This window comes from Argopecten irradians, chromosome 8 (genome assembly GCF_041381155.1).
Source record: "Argopecten irradians isolate NY chromosome 8, Ai_NY, whole genome shotgun sequence".
NCBI lineage: Eukaryota > Metazoa > Mollusca > Bivalvia > Pectinida > Pectinidae > Argopecten > Argopecten irradians.
The window spans coordinates 39964859-39992079 of NC_091141.1; the positions used below are offsets into that span (position 1 = coordinate 39964859).

At 36.3% G+C, this 27221-nt stretch overlaps 1 protein-coding gene and 1 pseudogene across 1 annotated transcript; both read left to right on the top strand.

Moving 5' to 3' along the window:
• The first annotated feature begins 12643 nt into the window (after positions 1 to 12643).
• Positions 12644 to 16635, top strand: LOC138329905 (uncharacterized; annotated as a pseudogene).
• Positions 16636 to 22474: 5839 nt separating this feature from the next.
• Positions 22475 to 27221, top strand: LOC138330347 (uncharacterized). Its single transcript, XM_069277913.1, has 5 exons — positions 22475 to 22699; positions 23314 to 23380; positions 24090 to 24773; positions 26441 to 26560; positions 27140 to 27221. The coding sequence occupies exons 1-5, from the start codon at positions 22697 to 22699 to the stop codon at positions 27145 to 27147; spliced, it is 882 nt and encodes a 293-aa protein (XP_069134014.1). The 5' UTR covers positions 22475 to 22696; the 3' UTR covers positions 27148 to 27221.

Below are 27221 nucleotides of genomic sequence, written 5' to 3' on the forward strand. Positions count from 1 at the left end.
TCATTTGATGCGTCCAGCCTATTTATAATTGGCGGATTGCAAGCAGCCAATCAAGCTACCGGACATCACACGTGACTTGGTATTGTGTAGTATGAATAGGTTCACGTGCGTTATAACGACATTATGCTGCCTGTTTATAGGTTATTTTAAGTAAGCACAGTGGGAATGTACAGCCATAACTAAAATTGTATTTGGTAAAACATCGAATCGATACAAATTACACAAACATAGGGGGAAATGAAAAATATGCATTTTATATTATTTGTTTACTCAGTCATGTCAATGATACGTTTGAATTATTTATAAACCTTCTGGTTTTTCTTTTCCAATCATGCATGAACCTCTCATGCAATGATGAAGGAGAACAATGTGCTATATAAATTTGATACCGACTATGGGTTGTTACATTTGAAATGTAATAGAGAATATTATTAACAATGCCGGCACAACCGCCACATGTTTTCGATTGGAATGCATTTCAATAACATGCACACGTGATAATAATTCCAGACTCTGCAGAGATCGATGGAACTGGCTTCCTAATGACATTTCGATTTTTTGCAATAACTGTAATTAACGTGGACCACTTTTTAAAAGTTGTTTTTTGTAATGACGGCATTGTACGTACAGCTGTACCAACTCTTCTCAGCTTCACGTTGTCGTAAATAGCTGTGTTTAACTCATATTGATCTGATTAAAATACAGATCTGTACTATGTCTCCATTTGATAAAATGATCTGACAACACCCTATAATTTACCAAGTCCTGTTGATCTTCATACTCCCTGAGCTTTATTTCAAAAGCATTTTTCTCCACTTAGCTAGTTTTATGAAAACGACATTTCGTCGACGACCACATACAAAACAGTCATTTAGCTATGTTGTTTTGGGGGCGAGATGACTACATATACAGGTACATGAAAACGATTATAACAGCTATTGCAAAATATTATGTCCACTAATATTTAATTGTGTGATGATGGAAGAAGGAATTAATTTGTCCAATTCGAAAGGTCACCCGAATGTGACCTCTTATGGGATGTTGCCAGATAATTTATCAAACGCCTGAAAAAATCGTATTTCAATCAGATTGTGCTCATATTTTTTTCTCATATCACAACCATCATGAACCATAGCCATTAGATGCATTTTCTGTTCTTATGAAATTAAATCGATAGCCACATACATGCCCGCAGCTAATTTTTTTTTTTTTTTATTTCTAAAGAGGCGTGGCAAAGATATTGTCTGATATTGTCAAATGTATCAAAATAATACTGTAAACCAACATTCTTTCGCGGCCACTAAATTTCGCGATTTCCATTTCAAAAGAAGTTCGCGGAGATAAGGTTTCGCGGATTTAAAATTGAATGAAAATGTCTTTGAATTCAACTGTGGAATAATGGTATAAGACATTATTTCGCAGAGATAATTTTTCGCGAGTTTACTTTGATAACAAAATTCGCGAAAATAAATCGCACGCGAAAGAAGTTGGTTTACAGTAATATAATCTTTCTTTACTTAGAGAGTGTGACAACGAAGGGAGTTCATGAACGTCCGACCTGAACAAAATCATCACCTGAGGGGAAATCCATAAACGTCCAACCTGAACAAAATGATAACCGGCCGGGGCGGGGATCCATAAACGTCCAACCTGAGGTTTGCCTCCAAGACCCGAATAGATTCATGAGTTTCCCCGAATGTTTGTTTCTTTGTTACGCCCTTAAGGCAGGAAATGAATATTTATCCTTCAGAAGCGCCTGGTCAGGGTTCGGCATACAGTATAAGACGTTAGACCACGACGTGTAACAGTTCATACACTGTGACCACTGCGGACATTTCTGTCCATATGACACTAATTACGCCAACAACTCTAACTTTCATTAGCTCATTAGTACATTTGGAGATTCCAGTATAATCTGAATTGAGGTGAGAGAGACAATCCCGTCTGAGAGTGTGTAGATTTGAAAACCGTTTTCAACTTTATCAACTCTGCATTTATAACTTATAGCGTACATATTGCACATGCTTAATCGTACGTTATACCATTACGATTTGGAAGTTTAACGATATCAATGGCATTAATTGAGGATGCAGAATTCAGCCACATAGTCCAACAGCTACAATGTAGCTGTAGTTAAGCAACGGTCTCAGCACGTCACAATGTTTGTATAAGAGGAATCAAATGGCAGGTAGGAAAGTTATACATATATTTCGGCTCTGCGTTAGGTCAACCTAAACGTGTATAGGTTGGTATACCGATGCATACCGACTCTTAGGTTAATACCCATTACGTACTGCCATAATTTCAAAGGAACATTGGTTATATCTGGAGTTTCGTAATATCGATCATTAAGACAGGTATACGTTGTTAAATAATGTTGAACTGCTTCGCAATGTAGAAGGGGTCCTTTGTCGCTTCTGGAGGTGGTTTAGAAAATAAACTCTAAATGCAAATTGGAGAATCACGTGGCGCCTTTTAAAAGATAAAAATATATTAATTATCTCGAGTTAAAGAGTTAATCATCTTGTTTTCAGGCGTCAGATATCTCGTTTTAATGCGTTAATTATCTCGTTATATTTACATTTTCGTTGTGTGTTTGACGCGCGTCATTTAAATGATCTGTCAAAATTGACGTTCATACACCAGTGAACAACAAAAAATAACAATTATTTCTAAAATTACGCGCTACTTTTCTCGTTTTCACGCGTTAGTTATCTCTTTTTAGCGCGTTGTTAATCTCTTTTTAAAGCGTTAGTTATCTTTTTTAAACGCGATTATATTACGTTTTCACGCGTTTTTATCTCGTATTAATGCGAGTATTATCTCGTTTCAACGCGTTGGCTATCTCTTTTTAACGCGCTATTCATCTCTTTTTAACGCGATTATTACCTCGTGTTCGTGCGTTTGTTATATCTTATTAATGTGAGTCTTATCTCGTTTTCACACGTTAGTTATCTCGTTTTAACGCGATTATTATTTGGTTTATGGTTACGTTATGTTCTTGACATTCTCCAACACAATATGATGCATAAAATCAAAATCGGCGGTGGACAACTATGTATCTCCTGCTTTTCAAATCATTACCCTATTAATCCCTTTAATGGGTCAATTTATTCGAAGAATGCATTGAACTGTGCAAATATCAAAAATAAATCGTTTCTAATGAAAATAAAAGAGTGTAGTCGGAACATCTATCGGTATAACAACATGTATTTCATTTGCTGAGCACAAAGCCAATCACCAAACAGAATGAACTAATTAAAGATTAATTGCCGGAAACATCAAACAATACCCCGTAAACAGGAGCACGGCAGACAATGTGAAAAATGAACACTGTATGATATGGCTATTTGTTCGGTATTATGCATTTTTAAAATTAGCTTAAAACAACCAAGCTACTTCATCCTGGAAATAGGATATAATTAATGTACATGTATCAAGTTTCATTATATTCAACAAATATCACAATAGTAGTTACTGGTCCGTAACATATATATCGATTGATATTTTTAACAGCTTGTCCTGATGTTTCGTCATAAGAGTGTAAATAATGACACTTCGGTAAAAAAAAAGTTTTGTTACAATCTAATCAATAGAACCAGTACTCAACAAAATATTTTAAAAAATTCATGTATATCCCGATATGAACGAAGTAATTGATACCAAACTTATTTTAATATTTTAATAACCATTTCATAAGTCAGACAAATACAGAAGTTCCCCGTTATACCGGCCCCTAATGTACCGCCAACCCGGCATACTGCCCCCTGATGTACCACCAACTCCCCATACAGTCACAGCAGTCTCCCGTTATACCGTCCCATGATGTACTGCCAATCCAACACACCACCATAGTAGTCTTCCGTTATACTATCCCGTGATGTACCGCCAATCCCACATACTGTCACAGTAGTCCCCCGTTATACCGTCCCCTGATGTACCGCAAACCCCTTGGCCCTGCAGGTAGGGCGTTAGAATTGTACCTGCTGCCCCTATTGCATGATCGTAAAAGGCGACTAAATTTAGGATCTTATCTTTTCTCTTCTTCCTAACCGACTTCATCTTTCCTAATGCCTCCCTTGGCACCGCCTCACTTTTGGCCTTGAGTTGAGCGTTCGCCCCTGTGAGGAAGGCTCTGGGTTCTGTCCCCTGGCCGAGACACACCAAAGTCTATAAAAGTGGTAGTTTCTGCTCCTGCTTAGCGCTCAGCATATAGGGAGTGGGACGACTGGTTCGCCCGTTGTCAGTATAATGTGACCGGTTGGGGTGTGTTGCTTGGTGTCTTCGGCGGCATGCTTCAGTGATATAGCACTATAAAAAGGGCAATAGTTCCACTATACAAGAAGACACAACATGAATATACCGCAGTCTCCCATAACACACACCTCGCACAACATACACGCAACACACCGCATACATGGGAGGCCGTCCTTACATGACCATAGCTGTTAATAGGACGTTAATTAAAGAACCGAACCGAACCGAAGCACCGCAAACCCCGCATACCACCGACAGTAGTCCCCCGTCATACCGTCCCCTGATGTACCGCAAACCCCGCATACCACCGACAGTAGTCCCCCGTCATACCGTCCCCTGATGTACCGCAAACCCCGCATACCACCACAGTAGTCCCCTGATGTACCGCTAACCCCGCATACCATCACAGTAGTCCCCGTCACACCGTCCCGTGATGTAACGCAAACCTGACATACCGCCACAGTGTAACGTATAGACTACCTACGATGGTATTTTACTTCTGTGTTTTGTTTACACTCGATGTCAAATAGGTGTTTGACTTATGACGTTAGTTGAATTCGTAAAATGAAAGTGACTAGGCGACCCAAATTATATAGATGGCGCTTCTTTCCGGCTAATTTTCCGCCATTTTAGAAATTGTAAAAGGGGGACAGTTAGCGCAGATAACTTCTGGTTTTTCACTGACCGTCTACAAGAATAGACGTTCTCTATCGGTAAGTGTGCTCATAATTGTTAGCATTGAGCTCGTGCACGATATACAGTTTTGCAGGAGAGCAGTGTTGAGGGATAGGACTGAAATAGTGCCTTATCGTCAGCCTGCAGGTTACCTGTTACACGCGCCATGACTCACCGCTTGGGTTTTAAGACACTGACGGGAATACTCGCCTGAGTAAATGAGTTAGAGCTATAGCGGTTGCACCCCTTTACACGATGTGTGAGTAGCGCATGGATGATATGGTCCCTATAGAGCTCAGTGAATCACAAGCTGAGCATTACGGCTTATTAATACTGAGCGTTATTGGTCATTGTAACTGAACGTTACTACTCATTGTAGATGAGCGTTACTGCTCATTGTGACTGAGCGTTATCACTCCTTGTATCTTTTTAGTACAGTTGATATAGTTTTATATTGGTAAATAGTCATATATTTGTAATATAGGTTTTGAGTAGGAAACTCCCTATGTAAAATCAGTTGTATGTAGATACATGTTAGTAAGGCAACTCGATAATTCGCATACGAGTTTTGTAGCAAGGCATAATTCTGAGCTCAAGTAAGCTCAAACGTATATTTAGAGGTGCTCCATTTTACCCTCATAACCTCAACAAAATCAAAATCTATTTCTTATTTTTACATTTTTTCAAGCAAATTAATATTATTTATTTTCGCGACAGTTGCATAGTTTTTAGGTCACCTGAGAAGAAGTCTCAAGTGACCTTGTCTAATCGCCTTTTGTCCGTCGTTGTGCGTCCTCTGTCGTGCGTCCTACGTCGTATGTCCGAAAACAATTTATATTTTCGACTTCTTCTACAAAACTGCTGAAGTTATTTCAATGAAATTTTGCACAAAGCTTCTAAGGCATAAGGCCAATCAAAATTGTGAATTATATGGTCCCCTCCCCCAGGGGGCTGTGGGAGGAGCCAAAAGGGATAAAGTTGACTAAAATTTCAAAAATCTTCTCTTCTCACAGATGTTGTAGAATCAAATACTCTTCATAGATAGAAAATTCTTAAGGTCCTTTACAACAAATGTGAATTCTATGACCCTGGGGTATCTCGTTTCCCCCTGGGGAGGGGGTTAAGTTTACTATAGTTTATATATAGAAAAAAAACAATTTTGAGCATTATTTGGTCATTTGTAATAGGAAATGAGTCAAATGTTGTCAGAATTATCATGCCATTAAAAATGATTTTAAATATATTATGACACGTGTCGTTCTGTTAATCTTTTTTTAGATGAAGTGTACTGTAAATGACTGCTACCTGGAAAGTTATCAAGGACAGTGAAACTTATGGCTAAGGATTAGGAAGATATGAGTGTAAATCATTTTACTGAAAACCGACTGGATTTACTATAAAAGTTTCACAGAATATCGGAGTCAAGATTTATTCCGAGAATTTTATAAGCTGATTTTATGAACATTGGGAGAGGTGGTTTGTTAAATTGTATTTTTTTAGTTCTCATGACTAACTGTAATTCTCGTCTGAGTGAATATTCTATGTTTATTGCGTTTTGTTGACAATTGCTTGTGTAGTAGGCTTTGTAAATGACGTAGCCTATATAATTTATTTTTATTATTTTCACAATCATTTTTTATTTTCATGTATTTTTTTTTTTTTTGCAATAACCTAGTTTACTTAACATATCGCTGACATGTGCAATGAATGGCTTGACATATTTACATTCTACAAAGAAGTGTTTGTAATTTTCTTCAACTCCGCATGTATTGCATAGTGGACTATCTTTTATTTTCCATTTATAAAGTAGGTAATTATTTGCCAGAACTCTGTTAATCAGTTTTCATTTAAACATTTTATTCTATTGTCTTCAATTTCTTTTTAAAGTGAACGGAAGGGATTTTCTTAATTTGTGTTCTATCTCAGATTTTTTTAAAAATGTATAAATGTGCTTTCCCATGATATGTATGCAATCGGTCTAACTGATATTTTCCCAATCAGGTTGTTGTATATGATTTTATTTGTAGCTTTAATTATAGGTATTGTTTTTAGTGAGGGTGTCATAACAACTGACAGTTCATAAAATTTCTCATTTATGTTGTATTTTGATATATCTGATTTTTTAAATTTTCCTTCCATATTTTAGACATTGCATTTTTAAGTATTGATATGTGTGATATCCAATTGTGTTTATCCTGTAAAATGTTCAATATTACATTTTCATTTATGTATCCTTCAACATCTAACAGATCTTTTATAGTGATGATATAACTTTTGATCCAATTTTTAAAGATCAATGATCTATAATTATATGTGATGAATTGATTGCTTCATATTATGTTTTTCCAATATGTTATGTTTTTGGGGGGTTCACATTTCTCCCATTATATCTACCCAAGCATTGATGATAGTTTGATAGAATAGTGGAGTATTTTAGAAATCTTCTAGTTGTTTTGTGTGCTTTATATTCATTGAAAAATTAACATATCTGCTCCAAATCTTACTTTCCCAGTTGATTTGAGATGTTTTGAATAGCATTATACCCAAAGTATACTCCTAGTGCTTTTATTTCACTTTGTGATCAATCAATTCCTTCAAAGTCATTTTTCTATGTTCATTTTGTTAATTCCTAATCTGAGACCTAGTGATTTTTAGGTCACCCGAGACGAAGTCTCAAGTGACCTATTCTAATCGCCTTTTGTCCGTCGTCGTTCGTCGTGCGTCGTCCGTTGTCCGTCGTATGTCCGTCAACAATTTACATTTTCGACTTCTTCTCCAAAACTGCTGAAGCAATTTCAATGAAATTTTGCACAAAATATAATGTCATCCGGAAAGACTACCAAATATTTCTATAGCATTTAGGGCAGCAGTTATGTCTTTTTATGTTTCAAGAAGAGGGTGGTGTCATCTGCTAGTTGTAAGGTTTTAAAATGTCTTTATTGTGAATTTTTAATTTGGATTCCATGAATATTAACATCTTGTCTCATTTTCATTGATAATGTCTCGACTATTATTAAAAAAAAACGAGAGCTGATAAAGGACATCCTTGACGGATTCCGCGCATAATCTTTACTGGTTCTGATAGCCACCCATTGTTTGTTATTATGCAATATATCTCACGGTATAGGATTGGGACCCATTTCATTAAACTTTCTTTAAATCCATAGTCTTTCAAAGTATGAAACATAATTCCCCATTCTATTGAATCAAATGCTTACATATAATCATTTAGCAGATTATTGTTTAACTTCCAATACATTGGTCCACGTATTATTTTTTCAACATTTAGATAAAGTGATACAGCTTGATGATCAGGATATTTAAATAAAACTGGTCCTATATCAGTTGATGAAATTTTATTAATCAGTTAATTTAGTATAAGGAAACAATCGATTTTACTAGCCTCATTATATCAATTTTCCGCTTTCATGTAAACTGTTTTGTGGTTTGTTTTTTATTCTCCAACAGTCTTTTGTGTCTTGAATTTCATTCCAATCTCCACTAATATGATAATTAGGCATAAACTGTGTTCTTGTGTATTTTTTTTCAAATTTAAAAAAAAAAGAGATTTTCGTGTTTTTATCATTTGGGGCATATATATTTATTATTGTGCAAACGTTTTAATATTAACAAGCAAAAGCCTGCCATCATTGTCTTTTTGTACATTAATTATCCCATACTCAAAGTGTTTTGTAAGAAAGATAGCTACCCCACAGCTCTGGCTGTTGCCAAAATTATGTAATACTTCACCATTCCACTCTGCTTGTATTAATGGGGCATTAGTTGCTGTAAAATGTGTTTCTTGTGGCAGGAATATGTTACCTTTCTGATATTTAGCCCATGCATAGAATGTCTCTCGTTTTTGTTTAACACCTAAACCTTATGTGCTAGCAGTCAAAAATGTAGTTTCTGCAACATCTTATGTAGAAGAGGAAAACTATTTTTTTAAGTATTATGTATATTACACCTCCATTTATATACACACTTGAAAAATCTAACCAGGAATATATCCATTCTTACCTATACTATTCATGTATCTATTGCAGATAACATTTATATACGTATCATCGTACATACATACATATCTAAACAGCAGACATACAAACATATAGTCACATATACATAAATCTACATTATATACACCTACCGACCACACTAGCATGTTTACATACACATGTCTCCAGATGTCTTCATACACTTTCATGCATAAATTTGTATGCACACATATACCTCAGTAAAACAATCGAATTAAGAGGTAGATTATTCAATTTCATTTCTCTTTTTATAGAGTTGTACCACATAATATGTGTATAGTCGTAGGTTTGGCTAATATAATGTAGTTTTATATAATATGTCTATAGTTACAGATTTAGATAAAATTTCTATAGTTGCAGATTGAGATAAAATTTCTATAGTTGCAGATTGAGATAATATGTCTATAGATGTAGATTTACATAACATGTCTATAGTTGCAGATTTAGATAATACGTCTTTCGTTGCAGATTTCGATAATATTTCTATATGAACCTTCTCTTTATCATAAACAAATATCTTAGTTGTTTGAGGATGTTACGCATCATAAGTATTCCTGGTAATTTTGTTGAAACAGCAAAAGGGAAAAATGAAGAATGATTTAAAAGCTTGTGTATTATACTCCCCGACTGATACACAGGGTAGTCATTCTGACCACATTTGTTTTATTCTGCTGATGATACACAACCTGTTTATGTCCGGTCCTGGTGAAAGACGGATGCAGCGTCATAATTAATACAAATGATCTATAGCACTATTATTTAGAACTATATTATATACATGGTTCCGTCCGTCCCATATCTTCTCGAATTACACAAGGGTTAAAAAATCTCCATTTTTTCTGTCAGGGCCTCCCATTATCGATAAAATAATCGAATCGTACCTAGACAACACCAGTCTCTATCTAGAAAAGTAAAAATATATATTTGGTTGGTGGGTTAGCCTAGTTGTTGGTTGGTGAATTCATTTACGTCCCATTGGGCTATGGATATCGTGCATTTGGTAGCGAATTACAAATTAGTAGACAACTAGTAAACAATGACATTGATATTTGGTGACAGGCATATATCCCTAACCAGCTCGATGACTTTTTCCTGATAAGCATATTTATAATCTAACCTTTATCAAACTGTACAGTCGACACAACATATTAAAAGACTAGTTAGCTACAATGTATGATGCATATACACGTGTGATCAACTTAGTTCAGTTCAACTACACCGAAGATGTAAATTATAGTCATATATATACTACTTTAGAAGAGCAAAGAAAATACACATTCTTGTCTAGAGTCCCTACTAGGAATCGAACCCGGGACTTTAGCGTGAAAAACCGCGGTTCTACCGACTTAGTCAAAGAAGCATTCTCCGTCCGCTGAGTCACCGTTATCGTATTGAATCAAATATGCCCGCGTTTCGACAGTATAGCGGGAATTATTTGTCTTAACCAACATCGTATGACTATCGTGCTACATGTAGGCGTGCGCTCCGTGTTAGCGGGGCCACGTGTACAATATCGGTACCTGCGTGGGTAGGGTCATTTTCTAGCTCTCTTCCTAGCAGGTCGGACACTGATTTTTTTTATTTTAATTTATCGCTCCTCTACAATCAGTCATTGACCCAAATTTACAAAATCACATAGAGACTGCTGTGGCTTCAGCACAAGCGGATATGTTTTCACGTTTGGATATGTTGATGACGCAAAAACTTACGGAGTTGGAGTCTAAAATTCCTGTGCTACAAGTTAATATTTCTAATGCTCAACGTGCGCAAATTCGTCAGGACATTATTGGCGCAGACAATCACAAATACCAAAAAGAGTTGCGAAGAACAATTTAAGTTCAACGTAGTTTCGAAGAGGCCAAGGGTTATAAAATTCACAATTCTGATAAAGCACCACAATATCTTTAGAACACATGGTCCAATAATAGCATTATTACAAAGAACATGAACTCTATAATATAGTTACCGTCGAAAAAATCCCTTTTTCAAACTCATCCTAGATCTTGTTGATATAAGGCTACATACAGAGTTTCATTAAAATCAGTTCACGTTTACCAAAGTTATCTTGTTCACAAGCACAATGATAAGATTAGAACAAAGGGCAATAACTTGTACATTACTGTCGAATAATTCCCATTTTTGAACTCGTACGAAATCTTGTTGATATAAGGCTACATACAAAGATTCATCAGTCTCGATTAACATTTATTCAAGTCATGTTCACAAAGGAAAGTTAACGCACGATGGACAATAGGCTATTGCAGTAGGTCACTATGACGTATAGTCAGGTGACCTTAAAATAGTAAGTGACCTTGACCTTGACCTGACAATCCTGAAACTGTATCTTGTCGAGAATATTATGGTCCTTTAAATTTGTGTGAAGTTTGATCAAAATCACTCAAGGAATGAAGCCGCTAGAGCACTGGAAAGGATTTTCTAAAAATATTATCGGTGACCTTGACCCTGAAACCTTGAAACTATCTTTTTCAGTCCTTTGTATTTGTGTGCAGTTTGATCAAAATCACTCAAGGAATGAAGCCGCTAGAGTGCTGACAAAGAAATTATCTAAAAATAGTAACAGTGACCTTGACCTTAGTCTAGCAATCTTCACACTCAAACTTGTCCGAGATATTATGATCCTTTGTCTATGTGTGAAGTGTGATCAAAATCACTCAAGGAATGAAGCCGCTAGAGTGCTGATATGGATTTTCTAAAAAATAAAAGCAGTGACCTTGAACTTGACCCAGCAACCCTGAAACTCGAACACGTCCGAGATCTTGTTAATATTAAGTTACATACAAAGTTTCATCAATCTCGGTTCACATTTACTCAAGTTATCGTGTTCACAACAAAAAGTTAACGCACAACGGACAAAAGGCTACCTATGGTCAGGTGACCTAAAAATCAATTCATGAACATTATTTGCTTTGTTTTTAAAGGGAATTTGTCAAACTGGGTTACAATTATTAGCCTGAGAAAACATTTTAACATCATTTCCATATTGGTTCTGGCCGACCCCCAGGGGTCAGAGGGGCGGGGCCTAAAGGTGTCAAATTGGCTAACTTATCAAAAAATCTTTCTACTGAATTCACAGATTCGATGGAACCAAATACTTTTCATAGATTGAAAGATCGTTAGGCCCTTAAGAAAATATGTGAATTTCATGGCCCTTGGATCTCAGATTTTTCCCTTGGGAGGGAGTCAAATTTACTATAGTTTATATAGGAAAAACACGTTAATGAATATTGTTTGCTTAGTGTTAATAGGAAATGAGTCAAACTGGGTTAGAATCATTAGCCTGGAATAGCATTTTAACATCATATCCATATTGGTCCTGACTGACCCCCTGGGACCAGAGGGACAGTGCCAAAATGGATCAAAAAGGCTAAAATTTCAAAAATCTTCTTCTGAATTCAATGGTTTGATGGAACCAAATAATCTTCATAGAAATAAAATTTAAGTGAAATTTATAAAATCGCTGACACTGACTAACTTCTAGTTTGGTTTTGTTGTTTAACGTTAGCAAAGCAAATTGGAATTTAAAGCATAAGGTTTGGTAACATAATACACTAACTATCAAAATGAAAAACAAAAAATAAAAATTCTATTACGAAGGTTCAACTTTAAAATTTATTCTAATTCGTAAATACTTTTTACATATTTGAACCATGTTTGCATTGGTCTTTCTGTATCAGAACTCAGGTGACCGTCAAAGCCTCTTCTTGTTTTTATTGTTTTTAAAAGTTTGTTTCTTTTTAGTTTGTTTTCAGATATCAGACTATATCGCCAAGGCATTGATCAATTCTACCAAACCAAAGAAAAATGAATGGAATATTACACAAATACAAGGACATGAGAAGAATATGTGTTGGCGTCTATGTTAGATACAATACACCAGGTATCAATACTGTAATGATTAAAACACTCTACTCCAATCATCGCCTTATAGAGTATAGCATAATATAGCATAATAACAAGATACGCTTTCCTTTGTTCTTAGAGTCATGCCCCTTTATTTAAAAAGGGAAAGGGCTGAGGGTTGGACGGGGGATATAAGTTGCCTATCTGAACGACATATCTAGTTTTGGTGTTTTATTTAACGTATACATATACCTACTATTTTAACATGCCAGATTTCAGTATACTATCTATCAGCAAATAAAATAACAAAACAGTCTTCCAGTTTGTGTTGTTGTTTAGAGATAAAATTTGAATGTTTTACAGACTTTTCTGCAAACAAAGCAACTGCAGTATTTATGGAGTATTTGAGAGTTGATGTTATTCATATGGAAATAGAAGATTCAAGGGAGGTTGGTCGGAACTGTCATTTCTCTTTTTGGTAAGTTGTACATGTACATAATTATGTATTAGCATATCTTCTTCGTTATAACCTGGACTTCCTTCGTATGACAGATGTGGTATTTCCCTTGGTATTGTATTTGTTATCAATCTGATTAAAATACTGATCATTATCATTACGTTTGATAAGAGGATCTGAGAAAATCTCATTAGGGGTCATGTCCTGGTGACCTTTGTAAATGGCCAATCAAATTGCTACTTGAAAAAATTTTGACAGTGAATTTAAGGGGACGAACTAGTTTGAAAAATATTGTTAGAATAATTTTGGTTTACGTAGTTGTCTCGCCCGAAGAGCACAACAAAGCTAATTGTAAGAAATATCGTTTTCAATTGAAGTAGCAAGGTGTAGAAAATGGATTTGGTATGAATTCCACGTGGTGTAAAGGTCATCTGGACGTGACCCCCTATGGGATTTTTTCAGATCCTCTATTTAACGGAGTGGTTATATGGATCTATATTTTAATCAGATTGATTTGTTATGGGAGTTATTGCCAATGCTATTGATTTGGTGGAAGAGTTACTGCACATATTGTTTACTTGTTGATTATACAATAATACACCAGTTGAAAAATACAAAAAATAATGTATTGTTCTAATAATTTTTAAAACTATTTCATTTGATTTACACAGAAAAAAACAAATATTGTGATATTGTAGCAGGGATGAAATTTATAAATTATAAATTGTATTTTGTTTTTAATATTCATGCCGTCATTCGCGCCGACCGTCCCGTGTTTTTTGTCGTGCTCGCATCCCATGTTGTGATCGAAGTGTACAGGTGTATGCGTTGCGTTGCTCGTTATGGTGTGATTCGTATTGGTTATAATTATGCAAGTGGTTTTATTGGATTTCATTCGTCCGTTCCGGGTGGTCAGTTTTGGCGCGTGTTTCATTGTCCCTAGTTATCTCGTCAGTACCCTTTGTGGACTCATAGAGGACGGACGACTTTTATGACAATAAGTGTCTTATTGATTTTATGTACCATGTATGTTATATTCGAGATTTTATTTATTAGTTTCATTCAATTTATATTGAAACTAGACTAGTAATGTAATTATTCGTAATGTATGTATTTTAATAATTATATTTGAGCAAGATTTTGAATAACTTCAAAATCATACAACTTTATTGTATTTTTCAAGCCTATGTAATATTCTCATCTGATAATATGTATTGATTGAGTAATGATATTGTATCTATAAGTCTATTTATTATAATTTGCAGTACCTACAATATCTAGATCTGTTATACGGTTCTGTGCCACACGCAGGTATGCCATGTTCTATTTTATGTCTTTGTATTGTTGTAATTTGTAAAATATTTTGAATCCAGATAATGGATTCAAATGAATGTGGTAATTGTAATGATTAAAATCTCGAATGTTAAAAGTTATATGCACATGTGAATCTGGCCGGGAGAAAGTTAAGTTTGTAAGAGCTGTCTCCCTTATCATGTGTGTGAATAAATATTGTATGAAAGTGCTATATGTATGGTTTTACTTATATTCGTCTGTATATGTTTGTTTGTTTGATTAATTAACGTCCTATGAACAGCTATGGTCATGTAAGGACGGCCTCCCATGTATGCGGTGTGTTGCGTGCATGTTGTGCGAGGTGCGTGTTTTGGGAGACTGCGGTATGTTGTGTCTTCTTGTATAGTCATAGTGGAACTGTTGCCCTTTTTATAGTGCTATATCACTGAAGCATGCCGCCGAAGACACCAAGCAACACACCCCACTCGGTCACATTATACTGACAACGGGCGAACCACTCGTCCCACTCCCTGTATGCTGAGCGCTAAGCAGGAGCAGAAACTACCACTTTTATAGACTTTGGTGTGTCTCGGCCTGGGGACAGAACCCAGATCATTCCTCATAGGGCAAACAGGTTTTGTTGCTTATGACAGATCTCTGTAAGATATGTGGGTAATAAAGGCAGTAGAACGCATCTGAGGAGTTGTTTATTTTGAACACGATCCACATCTACCACATTATCAAGCACAGTCTTGATGTATGGCACAAATCAAAGAAAATCCTGCAGGTTTTTGGAGAGGCTGGCAGAAAAGTCAGTGGCAGGGATGTCCTTCCCTGGATCAAGTCAATTGTCAACCATTTCTGGTGGTGTTTTGCAAAATGTAGAGGAAGCAAGGAAAGAATGAGGACTCAAGGAAAGAATGAGGACTATGTGGTTATTAATACTGAGACATATTACTAATGTACATACGTCAATAATGTATGAATGCCCACATGGTCCTCTTCCTGTTCTTCCTGTTGCAAGAAATGATTGACGTTGACAGTCGATTCAGAAGCCTATGGAATTATCAAGTATGGAAATAGTAACAAAATTATACAAAGATAACTTAGATATTGTACAATACTCATATATGAGGTAAGCATTTATTTATTAGCTTCTGATTATTTTTTTTTGTAGTTTTCCGTTTGACAAAATAGAAATATCTTATAGAACATGGCTGGGTAGCCTGAAATATTTTGCCACCAACAGACAAACACGGAGAGTGGAGAATTTCAACTCACACCTGCTACCTCGTAATTGTCCTAAGAGATTGTAATTCTCTTACGACACTGTTATGTCTGCCGTAATCCGTTGGCAGTTATGGACCATAACAAGCATCACTGTCATGTCACAGGAAGTGGGACGACTGGTTCGCCCGTTGTCAGTATAATGTGACCACATGAGGTGTGTTGCTTGGTGTCTTCGGCAGCATGCTTCAGTAATATAGCACTATAAAAAGGGCAACAGTTCCACTATACAAGAAGACACTACACGAACATACCGCAGTATCCCGAAACATGCACCTCGCACTTCACACACACTACACACTGCATACATGGGAGGCCCTCCTTACAGGACCCTGGCTGTTAATAGGACGTTCAAATAATCAAACAAACAAACAAACCTTACACCTAAAGACTTTCTGTATATTGAAGGTATTAAAATAGTTTGCACATGAAAAAACTACATTAGAATTAAATAAAAATTATTTCTTATTTTTACTGGTAATATGTATAAAAATAATCAGTCAATTTGTGTTGATTTTAACTCATTTATTCCACTTTTATCAGAATAATTAAAAATACATGTAGATTAATTGGTATTTTTTCAAGTTTTTGAGAATAATTTAATTTAGGGTTTAGTACTGTATTATTGACATCAATTTCAGATCTCATGTTGGAATGCATGAGGGAACATAACAAAAGCTTCGTTATCAAAGGTAGCCCAGGAATTGGATGGATAGTGGTAGTTTCTGCTTTTGCTTAGCGCTCAGCATACAGGGAGTGAGACGACTGGTTCACCCGTTGTCAATATAATGTGACCGGGTGTGGTGTGCTGCTTGGTGTCTCCGGCGGCATGCTTCAGTGATATAGCACTATAAAAAGGGCAACAATTCCACCATACATGAAGACACTACACGAATATAGATACCGCAGTCTCCCAAAACATGCACCTCGCACAACATACACGCAACACACCACATACATTGGAGGCCGTCCTTAATGACCATAGCTGTTAATCGGACATTAACTAATCAAACAAACAAACAAACAAACACACAAGTTTCACAAAGCACAGGACTCTAATTTCCTAATTCTTTGTTAGTGTGATTAAATGAACGTCTTAATAGCAGCCAGTATCATATAAGGACGGCCTCCCATGTATGCGATGTGTAACGTATATGACGTGTGGTGCTTGTTTTGGGAGACTGCAGTATTAGGGTTGTGTATTGTGGATCTTTTGCCCTTTTTATCGTGCTATATTACTAAACCATGTGACCGACGACACAATGCAACAATTGTCCGACTGGTATTTCAGAACATTTTTCCAGCCGGATAGTCTATTTAACTTGTTTAGATTGTTTTCTTCTTAATGGGGTCCGAATAATTTTTGTTTTTGGATAGTTCTCCTTTTAAGAGCATTGTGTAAAACTTAGTTTGGCTTTTATGTCATTGTTTAACAAAAGGTATAGTCTGTTACCATTTTTACCCCACCTCTCCTGAGCTCCCGGTGAGCTGATGCCATGGCGCGGCGTCCGTCAACATTTCCTTAAAATCGCTACTAGTCATATAGTTGCAGCAGCATGCTGTACATCTTATCACTTTTCCTCTGCCTGACTTCCAAATGTTGGGTCCATTTTCCCAACAGAAGCAATTGCTATCGGTCTGGCTCTTGACCATATCGAAGAACACCGCATTGAAAAGGCAATCATCTGTTCCGACTCTATTTCGGTTCTTCAGGCTTTAAAATCAAGAAACCCTAGAAACACAAAATCTTTTGATCCGAACATTTCAATCATCTTTTAAAATTCGAATTACTTATTTCTGGATTCCCAGCCATGTGGGTATAAAGGGAAATGAAAAGGCCAATAAAGTAGCTAATACTGCTCTATATCTAGTAAAACGATTTAAGCTACTATACACCGATTTCATACCTTCAATTCAATCAGCCATCAAACAACATTGGCAACAAAGGTGGTCTACCGAAACAAACATTAAACTGTTTAAAAAAACAACCTACACTTAATCCTAAACTGTCCAGTCGGAGAGACCACAGTTGTTCTCTCTCGGTTCCGAATTGAACACACGTATTTTACACATTCCTATCTATTGAGAGGGGAGAATCCTCCTACATACCATGCACGTGATTATCCTCTCACAGTGGAGCATGTTTTATTGCATTGTATTTATTGCATTGTATTGATTAAAAACACATACGAGGTGAGTATTACGATGTCTCAGACATGTACACTTTGTACCATGTCGTGAGACATAATCGTATTTTTAAATTGTCTCCAAGAGATCGGTGACCCTGCAGGTAGGGCGTAAGAATTGTACCTGCTGCCCCTATTGCATGATCGTAAAAGGCGACTAAGTTTAGGATCTTATCTTTTCTCTTCTTCCTAACTGACTTTATCCTTCCTAATGCCTCCCTTGGCACCGCCTCACTTTTGGCCTTGAGTTGAGCGTTCGCCCCTGTGAGGAAGGCTCTAGGTTCTGTCCCCTGGCCGAGACACACCAAAGTCTATAAAAGTGGTAGTTTCTGCTCCTGCTTAGCGCTCAGCATACAGGGAGTGGGACGACTGGTTCGCCCGTTGTCAATATAATGTGACCGGGTGGGGTGTGTTGCTTGGTGTCTTCGGCGGCATGCTTCAGTGATATAGCACTATAAAAAGGGCAAAAGTTCCACTATACAAGAAGACACTACACGAATATACCGCAGTCTCCCAAAACACGCACCTCGCACAACATACACGCAGCGCACAGCATGCATGGGAGGCTGTCCTTACATGACCATAGCTGTTAATAGGACGTTAATTAAACAAACAAACAAACAAACAAAAATCAAAGAGATCGGCATTTTGAACAAAATATGAACGTTTTTCTCAACTTATCATCATATCAACTCAACACTCATCGTTTCATCAACATTGTGCATGAGTTTTTTCATGTGTTTTAGCCGAAACTATTTTATTCCATGCATTTCTTCTTTTTTTTAAATAAACATGTACGATTTGTGTTTTAGTTTTTACATGCCTTTTTCTTATCCAGATCCTTTAGATACAGTCTTTGTTTATATCCTGATATTAATGGCTGTCTTGTAGTTTGACCCTAAATGACCTTAGTTGTCGATGATCCGTAACACAAAAAGTACTACAATTAGGGTATCTCAGATGGAATGGTGGGTGGAGCTAAACTCGTGGCTGACGAAACTCATACATTTTCGGTGTAAGACATAAGCATAATGTGTCGTGTTTCGTGCCCTTGATCGTTTATAAACTGGATGTCAGTTGCCCGGAGGCAGTGATCATGAGGTGTGTAATTTTGTCAACACCAGTGTCTGATTTTGAAATTAACCATTTCAACATTTTTACAGGATATCTAGCTGTACCAGTACAATACATTCTCATATCCTGCGGTGCTTCATTAGAATGTAACTCCCCCCCCTCCCCCCCCCCCCTTGGTAATTCTTCTGTTGTGTAGAATGGTTGATTGTGACGTATTCACTATCAAGTGTTTTATTTTTTTGTGAAATGTGAACGAATTGGTTGAAAGCTGATGGTTGAACTCCATTCCGCGCGTGACGAAGTGGAAACTCAATTGAACCAGACATTCTGGTGGAGTATTATTGATTTGTGGAACAATTTGAGAGGTAAGTGGATTTTCTTCTTTTCATGCGCATTTTATCAATGATTGCTTCGTGCTTTGTTGGTTTTAAAGTGCCAGATCTGGCACGTAGTTTCAGAAGACCCTCTAACACTTCGTTAGCTTTTTAAACTATTTATCCCTGATTATATTTATGTCGCGGTGAGTGTCTGTCATACTTCTTTTGATTGCCCCCCGAATGTTTATCGGAGTGTTTTTGTGGTACATCTCATTCTCATCTACAGACATCTCCGTTTTCTTTGGCCGCGCTTCAGCATAACATTGTCTGAGGGAATCTGTCAGATCACCTAGGGTAACGTTGACTAGGTCCATTGGTCGTCCGCTGACCTAAATATTCCAGTCTAAAAATCAAAACAATGGATCGAGGTATTTCCCTTCTTTCACACATACGTTAAACCGCTGTCTCCTTTCACACATTCCCTATGTCTATTTTCCTTGTTTTTATCTTTTCACATATTTGCTATTTGTTTATTCCTTTTTCGTTTTGTTTATTTTTCTCTTTTAATTTTGATTTAGTTTTCAGTTATTCGGTATCTCGAATTTACTTCTACTTCTAGTCCTTAATTATAATGTGTAAAGCTGGAATGATGTGATTGTTCGTAAAATTAAGTGAATTTTCTGTCTGTTTCAGCCGAGTTACACTCACCTCGCACAACATACACGCAAACACCGCATACATTGGAGGCCGTCCTTACATGACCATAGCTGTTAATAGGACGTTAATAAATCAAACAAACAAACAAACAAAACTCTCGGTTACACTGTGTATTATTAACAACAAACAAGAGCCAACATTAGTACATTTATATTGACTACTATACCTTTAACGATTTTGATGCCCCAGGCAGTGTTGTTCTTTGATTTTTAGCTCGCCTATTCGTAAAATAGGGGGAGCTAATATTGTCACCCCGGCGTCAGCGTTGGCGTCCCATTTCACGTTAAAGTTTTCGAGCAAGTTTCTGTTTCGTCAATTGTTTAAGCTTCAACTTCTTCTGAATAGGCGAGCTTTGCTGTTCTCCAACAGCTCTTGTTTTTGACTGCCGTTCATCGAACAGGTTTTTCATTTTCTCCTCCGATGCCTTATAAAATCTGGATCCAGTCGCGGATATCGTTAAACAGGGTGTTCCTTGTGGCTGCAACTCTTCCAAAGCTGAGCCATTAAAATCTAATTCCATCTTGTTGGATTCCATTTCAGACAGTACATTTGATGCTGCCAAATATTCAACATCTTAAAAAGACGTGAACGAATACTAGTTGCTTTACCACTTCCAGAACTTAGAAGTGACAAATCCTCCGACATTTCTAAATGGCATTCGCCCCTGTCTGGAGATGGAATTGACATGGAGTCCTCTGGTTCGGAGCTCTCCATTTCCGTGACACTATTTTTACAGCGTCTAATTCAGTAGCAGACGATATTCTTTGAAAGGAAAATGGTATTTTCGTGTCTGGAATGGTGCCAAATATCCATTTTGTACAAATAATATTAATAATATATGTATTATTTATTTATAAATTTATTTTTGTATTAATTTTCATTGAAAATTAAATTTTCAAAAATCTCATTTGCTACACCTCCTTTTACTGGTGATCACTGGCGGCCATATTTGTTTACATTGACCAGCTGGTCAGATGTATTCCAACGATGATCTCATCACTGTAAATTGTAATAAATAGTCTTGTAAACTACAATTTAGTTTACTAAGGACATATAGACAAATGCAACACAAAATGTAAATATAAGATAATAACTTGTACGTACAAGATAAATCAAAATTATATATTGGCCTTAATACGCCGCCGTAAGTTTCTCTTGTAAGTCGAAGTTTTGGTGTGGTGTGCTGTAAAAACTCAAAACGCAGAATTGAAGGTTCAGTACGTTTAATGAATATGGAGTGACACTGTACACAGTTACAATCATGGTTTTATATACGAAACGGCATGCTTCAGTGATATAGCACTATAAAAAGGGCCAGAGTTCCACTGGACAAGAAGACACAACACGAATATACCGCACTCTCCCAACACACGCACTCAATACATTCAAATACACTGCATACATTGAATTCCGTATTTACATGACCCTGGCTGCGTATATGAAGTAAATTTAATAAACCAAACCATCTCTCACTCTCACTCTCACTCACACTCTCATTCAAAATAGTGGAATCCTGCAAGTTTATAGTGCTGCCTCACAGAAGCCTCTTGCTTGGTGTTTTCGGCGGCATGCTTCAGTGATATAGCACTATAAAAAGGGCAACAGTTCCACTATACAAGAAGACACAACACGAACATACCGCAGTCTCCCAGTACACTCACCTCGCACAACATACACGCAACACACCGCATACATGGGAGGCCGTCCTTACATGACCATAGCTGTTAATAGGACGTTAATAAATCAAACAAACAAACAAACAAAATTATGGGTCACTATCCTGTTTGAAGCAGTAAAAGGGAATATTGTCTCAATAAATTAGTCAGAAAAATAGATATGGTATTATACCCAGGTGAGGAAAGCATATAGGTTTCATTCATGGTATACCAAAGGACAGACACCAAATCAATTAGCGGATTATAGAATCATTGCTAAAATTACACCGTATATAATGAAAATATATTATATAGTTTTGCAAATTTTCGACATCTTAGTTGTCTTCAAGCAGAGGGAAACAAATTCCACCTTGGCGAAATCCATATTGAATTTCCATTGATTTACATCAATTCAAGCTGAGTTTTGTTTTCGTATGACCTGGCTGTTAATAGAACGCTAATTTGATAAACCAAACCATATTTTATTTGAGAATGAAAGTACATGTATTTGAAATAATTTTTTAAAAAAAACAGCCATGACACTATGTTCTATATGGAAAGATATATTAATTCTGAAGACACCAAAAGCAAAATTAGATATTTTATTTGTATTTCGGTGTCAATTAGACATAAAGCTTTATACCTTAGTAAAACAATAAAAGGGTATATGCTGTTTAAGCTCTGTCGGCGGTGGATCACGTGGGAAGACGTAAGTCGTGGCCACGTCTAGAGTGACCCGAAAGTAGTGTCAATCAATACGAAAGATCTACACACAATGCCGAGAAGCGGAAGGGTGCTTATCAATTGAGAGATAAGCTTGGATTATTCCCTGTGCTTACAGTGAATAGTGTGTCTAGTGGGTTTAGAGGTTGCTACATAAACAATGGTAAGTAAAATGTCGAGATACATTATACGGAATAATAATGTTAAATAAGCCTTACATTTTACTTCCCTGGATACAAAATATTTCTAAAAAAATATGTCTTCCATTAGATAGTGTTTATAGTAGTTTCTGAAGTTACAAAATTACAAAGAATAACATTTATGAATAGGTCTAGTAGGTAAAGATGTGTTTAGGGTTGCATGGCATAGGACTATTCAATATTTTATGATTTGTATATATATACATCTAAGTTGCCGTATCATAATGCTTATATATCAGAGATATACGGTAATTCCCTATGAAACGATATTATCGTATAATTAAACATTTTCTTTCATGATGGAAATTGGGATTTGTTACACAAACAGTGAATGTTGCATGTGTGACATTTGAATGACTAGTACGATGCGCACCCTGTGACCTTCATCAGACAAATGAAGGAGGCAGTGTATACATATCGTACGAGTCATTAAAACATCCTGGTGATATACCAGTGTCATTTATAAACCCTAATAACGCCATCAGTTTTCGTACTGTTAATTAACAATAATATTCGAAATATGAAGGTATTAAAAAAAATACTATTTCAATACATCAAATATCGTATTGTCTTTTAGACCAGCACAATGCATACTTTACTCATATTGGCAGTTTGCATTCTGGGAACAGTACAAAGTCTCTATCGTGAGTATATAATAATTATCTATAGAAATAAAACTTTTCTGTTGGCATTTTTTGAAAAATAGCAAATATGATATTTATGTATTTGTATAATTAATATTTAGAATATGTTATACGTATAATACCAAATTTGACTTTTGTGTATGCCATAAACGCATTATATAATAGGAAGCTCGTCCTTAAATAAATCTGACCAGCCGTACATTATATATTTAACTCGCTTTTCGTCCGTGGTCCTCTAGGCCGACCGTCCATTAACCATTTTTGTTCTCAGAATGGACTGAAGAAATCTACAGTTCCTCCAATTTCATACTCATAATTCCAATACTCTAATTGTGCTTATTGAATTCAATTGTGGGACCAATCAGTCAGCAAGTAGCTGACATGTAGCCATCATCTATTTTGGTAGTTGAAGTGCTATTTCCAAGAACATACAGAAGAGATCCGTGTCACATTTTATTTGAATGTTCCCATTGGGGCCTTCTTATGCAGATTTTAATTAGGATATATAATGTTTATTTTGTTTGTGGTTCTTGTTCAATTAGTAATCTAGCAAAACTTGTTTAAATTGTTTTTCTATATAACGTTAAATACAAAATTTTAGAGACAAGAAAAAGGAGAGCAAAAAATTCAATGAATGCTGACGTAAACACAAGATGATTACTTACTTCAAATATTGAAAATTAATTTTTGCATAATGTTTATGTTACAGAATCATGTAAGGAAATTTATGCTTATGATCCAAGTAGCGCGAGTGGTACCTATCAGATAATGAACCGGAAACAGGAACCATTTACGGTGTACTGTGATTTCTACACCGATTACGGCTATACCTACATCGCCAATACAACTTCTGTTCATATCGATATCGACGATTTATATACATCTAAAGAACATGTGATGGTTCGAAAACTCCATGTAAATGGGGAGCAGAAGGAAACCCGAATGGAACAGATATCGAAATACAAGGCGCAATTCCCTCTGTCGCTCCAGTACAACGCGAATGTGGGTTATGCCATGCCGTACAATCATAATCAAATGGGACCGTATCTTTATCTTGGTTTCCTGCCAGTGCGTATAGCACAGAATAGGAACCAGCAAGGCTATAGAGCCAATGGTGTTGACTACCTGTTTACAAACTGTGACAGTAACCCAAACAGCTACATGGCATTTTACTTTAACCATAACCGTAATGTACCGATCAACTACGCTGGATGTTGTGATACAACTCTAATGCACGATTGGATTACCCATGCTACGGCTGTTCCGAAGTCTAGATATCTTCCACCAGAGTTTTACCTTTTCTTCGAAATGCACATGGGAGGATGTGGTGGATATGCAATCCCGCCAACCATCATTCATGACGTACAAGGGGCAGCTCTGGGACTCCGATTTGGTAGGCAAAAGATGACACATTATCTCCCATACTTGACAGGGTTATCCCGCGGTTTCTTTAGAGAAAAGACAATTCATTAAAGTATGGGAGAAAAGTAATCAAACATGGGTCTGCCAGCTGGACATGGATATCTCATCCCTCGTGGAAGTTTTTGGCCGCCAAACTCTTTCACTCAGGTTTAGGTATCCCTGTCCACTTGACAGACCCGTGTAATATTACATTAATCCTATACACTAAAACATGGTTATACCGAACCTCCGGGACCAATTAACGAAATCACTTCATTATAAGCATAGTTTATTATACACATATTGGACATATCTTACAGGAAACATTGACTGTGAATGGAAGTTATACGCTGTAAGCATTCATTAGTTGGTGTGTTGTTATAAATACGTTTTACTGTATGTTTTATCATTCTAAATGCTACATGAAATATTTCTTTGTAACCATCTAATTGGCCACATAATTATGAAACATTATAGTAAAACATAATTAGTTCCTAGATTTGTTCACGCAAAACAAATAAGCTTAAGCCCAAAAAGAGCGATACATAAAGTCACTGCAATATACCCCGCTACGGATAATATATCTGTTCCGATAAATTAAGTGCGGGATCGGATATTATACAAATATGTCATGGGTTACTGTGCTCTAGTTCATAATATTTAACCCGAGGTGATGGTAATGAACAAATGTTATATTGCACGAGGCCAAAGGCCGAGTGCAATATAACATTTGTTAATTACCATCACCGAGAGGTAAATATTATGAACTAGAGCACAGTAACCATGGAATATTTGTTTTATTACATAATCACCAGTTTTTCAGTTGAATATCTTTTTTTTATAAAAAACGAATACGACAATCACTTAACAAAATCATCAACACCGTACCGTACGGAAAAAAAAACCTTAATATCCTATTGAAGATTGACGTATAGCCCACGTACGTCACGTTGTAACTCCGGTTTGGATGTCTTATTGTCTGTTTTCACATTATTAGACCTGCTTGCAGCCTTTTGATTTAATACATTCATCGTGTTCGTCCTTTAACTCGGTACAGTAAACATTGTCTACATGACGTGCTTGATTCGAGATCTATAAATCCAGCGCGAAATTGAGCGTGAACCTTTGTGACGTCATAATAACGTAACTCACTGTTACTCGCAATTGCTCGGAAGTTTTCTACAAAAGTAAACAACAACAGCGAGGTGTTCCTAAAGCCGTGCAATATAACATCTCTCGAACCGTGCAATATAACGTTTCCATGGAAGCGTGCAATATAACAAGGTTTTTATTGAACGGTCGGTGTAATAGTTGAAAATATTATATTTCTTCATATATAGATTGGTGTAAACAAATTATGTAATAAAATAGGATATAAACCTATCGGAGAATGCATATATATTGGCTAATTGTCACGCATGATCATATGTGAATCTTAGTTGTCTCTATTGGTAGTTTTATGTTAGGAGAGGGCTTTTACAAGTTATAATAATTTTTTGCCAGATCATTTTTTCTTATTTTTACAATAACATGTTTTAAAACTGGTTCAGTTCAATCACTTTAAACTGGTGATATCAAGGTATATATAAATACCGTGTACTAGGTGAAATTTGTTGTCACGCCAAATCTAAATGAATATTGTTTTTTTTTTATATTCAGATTATGATAGCCCTTGTGCACCAAGTCCTTGCCAAAATGGAGGCAGCTGTTACCCAAATGATGGACATACATTTATCTGTGAATGCCCAGAAGGCTTCGTAGGTGCATCTTGTCAAAACTGTAAGTTATATAAGCAAGTCATGATCATATAATTATGTAATTAGAATGTTGTTACTTAATATCGTAAGTCCTCTTAAGGCCTCGGGTTTTACAACATTTTGTGACCCGCCTATCATTCATTTCCACATACAAATGTAGTTATATTATCAATGTCCGCCCGTCGCGTTTTCCCGCTCGCTCTAGTGATACAGAATTTATATGAATCTAATAAATGTAAGTAGAATTAAACAATTCGTGTACCTCAATTAGCACACTCAAATATCAACACGCTGAAGGACTATTTCGTTATAAGCGCAGCCTTTAATTTGCGCAATCAATTCATCTTACTAATATATATGCATACCAAATGACATTTCAGTCAAATGTTAACGCTGGACTTGCATTGATGAAGTGATCGAAAATGCGCTAAAATTAGAACATCGCTGAAATTGGTACACGTGCAGTAGTTGAATCTGTAATAGTTGATTTTGTTTCATTATGGTTAACATCCTATTACGTACAAAAATAGTTTTGTTCATATTTAGTTGACAATTATAAAAACATTTTATCCTTATTATGCGTCATTATTTTCACTTTCAGCCGTGTGACCGCCTCGGCCGATTGACATATTCGCTTGAAGATATTTAATTATTCTTCGAAATATATATGTCATGAGCAACCA

Bases quoted from the DNA above. Each gene is read 5' to 3' on its own strand.
- LOC138330347 (XM_069277913.1), top strand. The intron at 23,381-24,089 runs GTGAGTATATAA...TTTATGTTACAG, and splicing joins AACAGTACAAAGTCTCTATC to AATCATGTAAGGAAATTTAT. The intron at 24,774-26,440 runs GTAGGCAAAAGA...TTTTATATTCAG, and splicing joins AGCTCTGGGACTCCGATTTG to ATTATGATAGCCCTTGTGCA.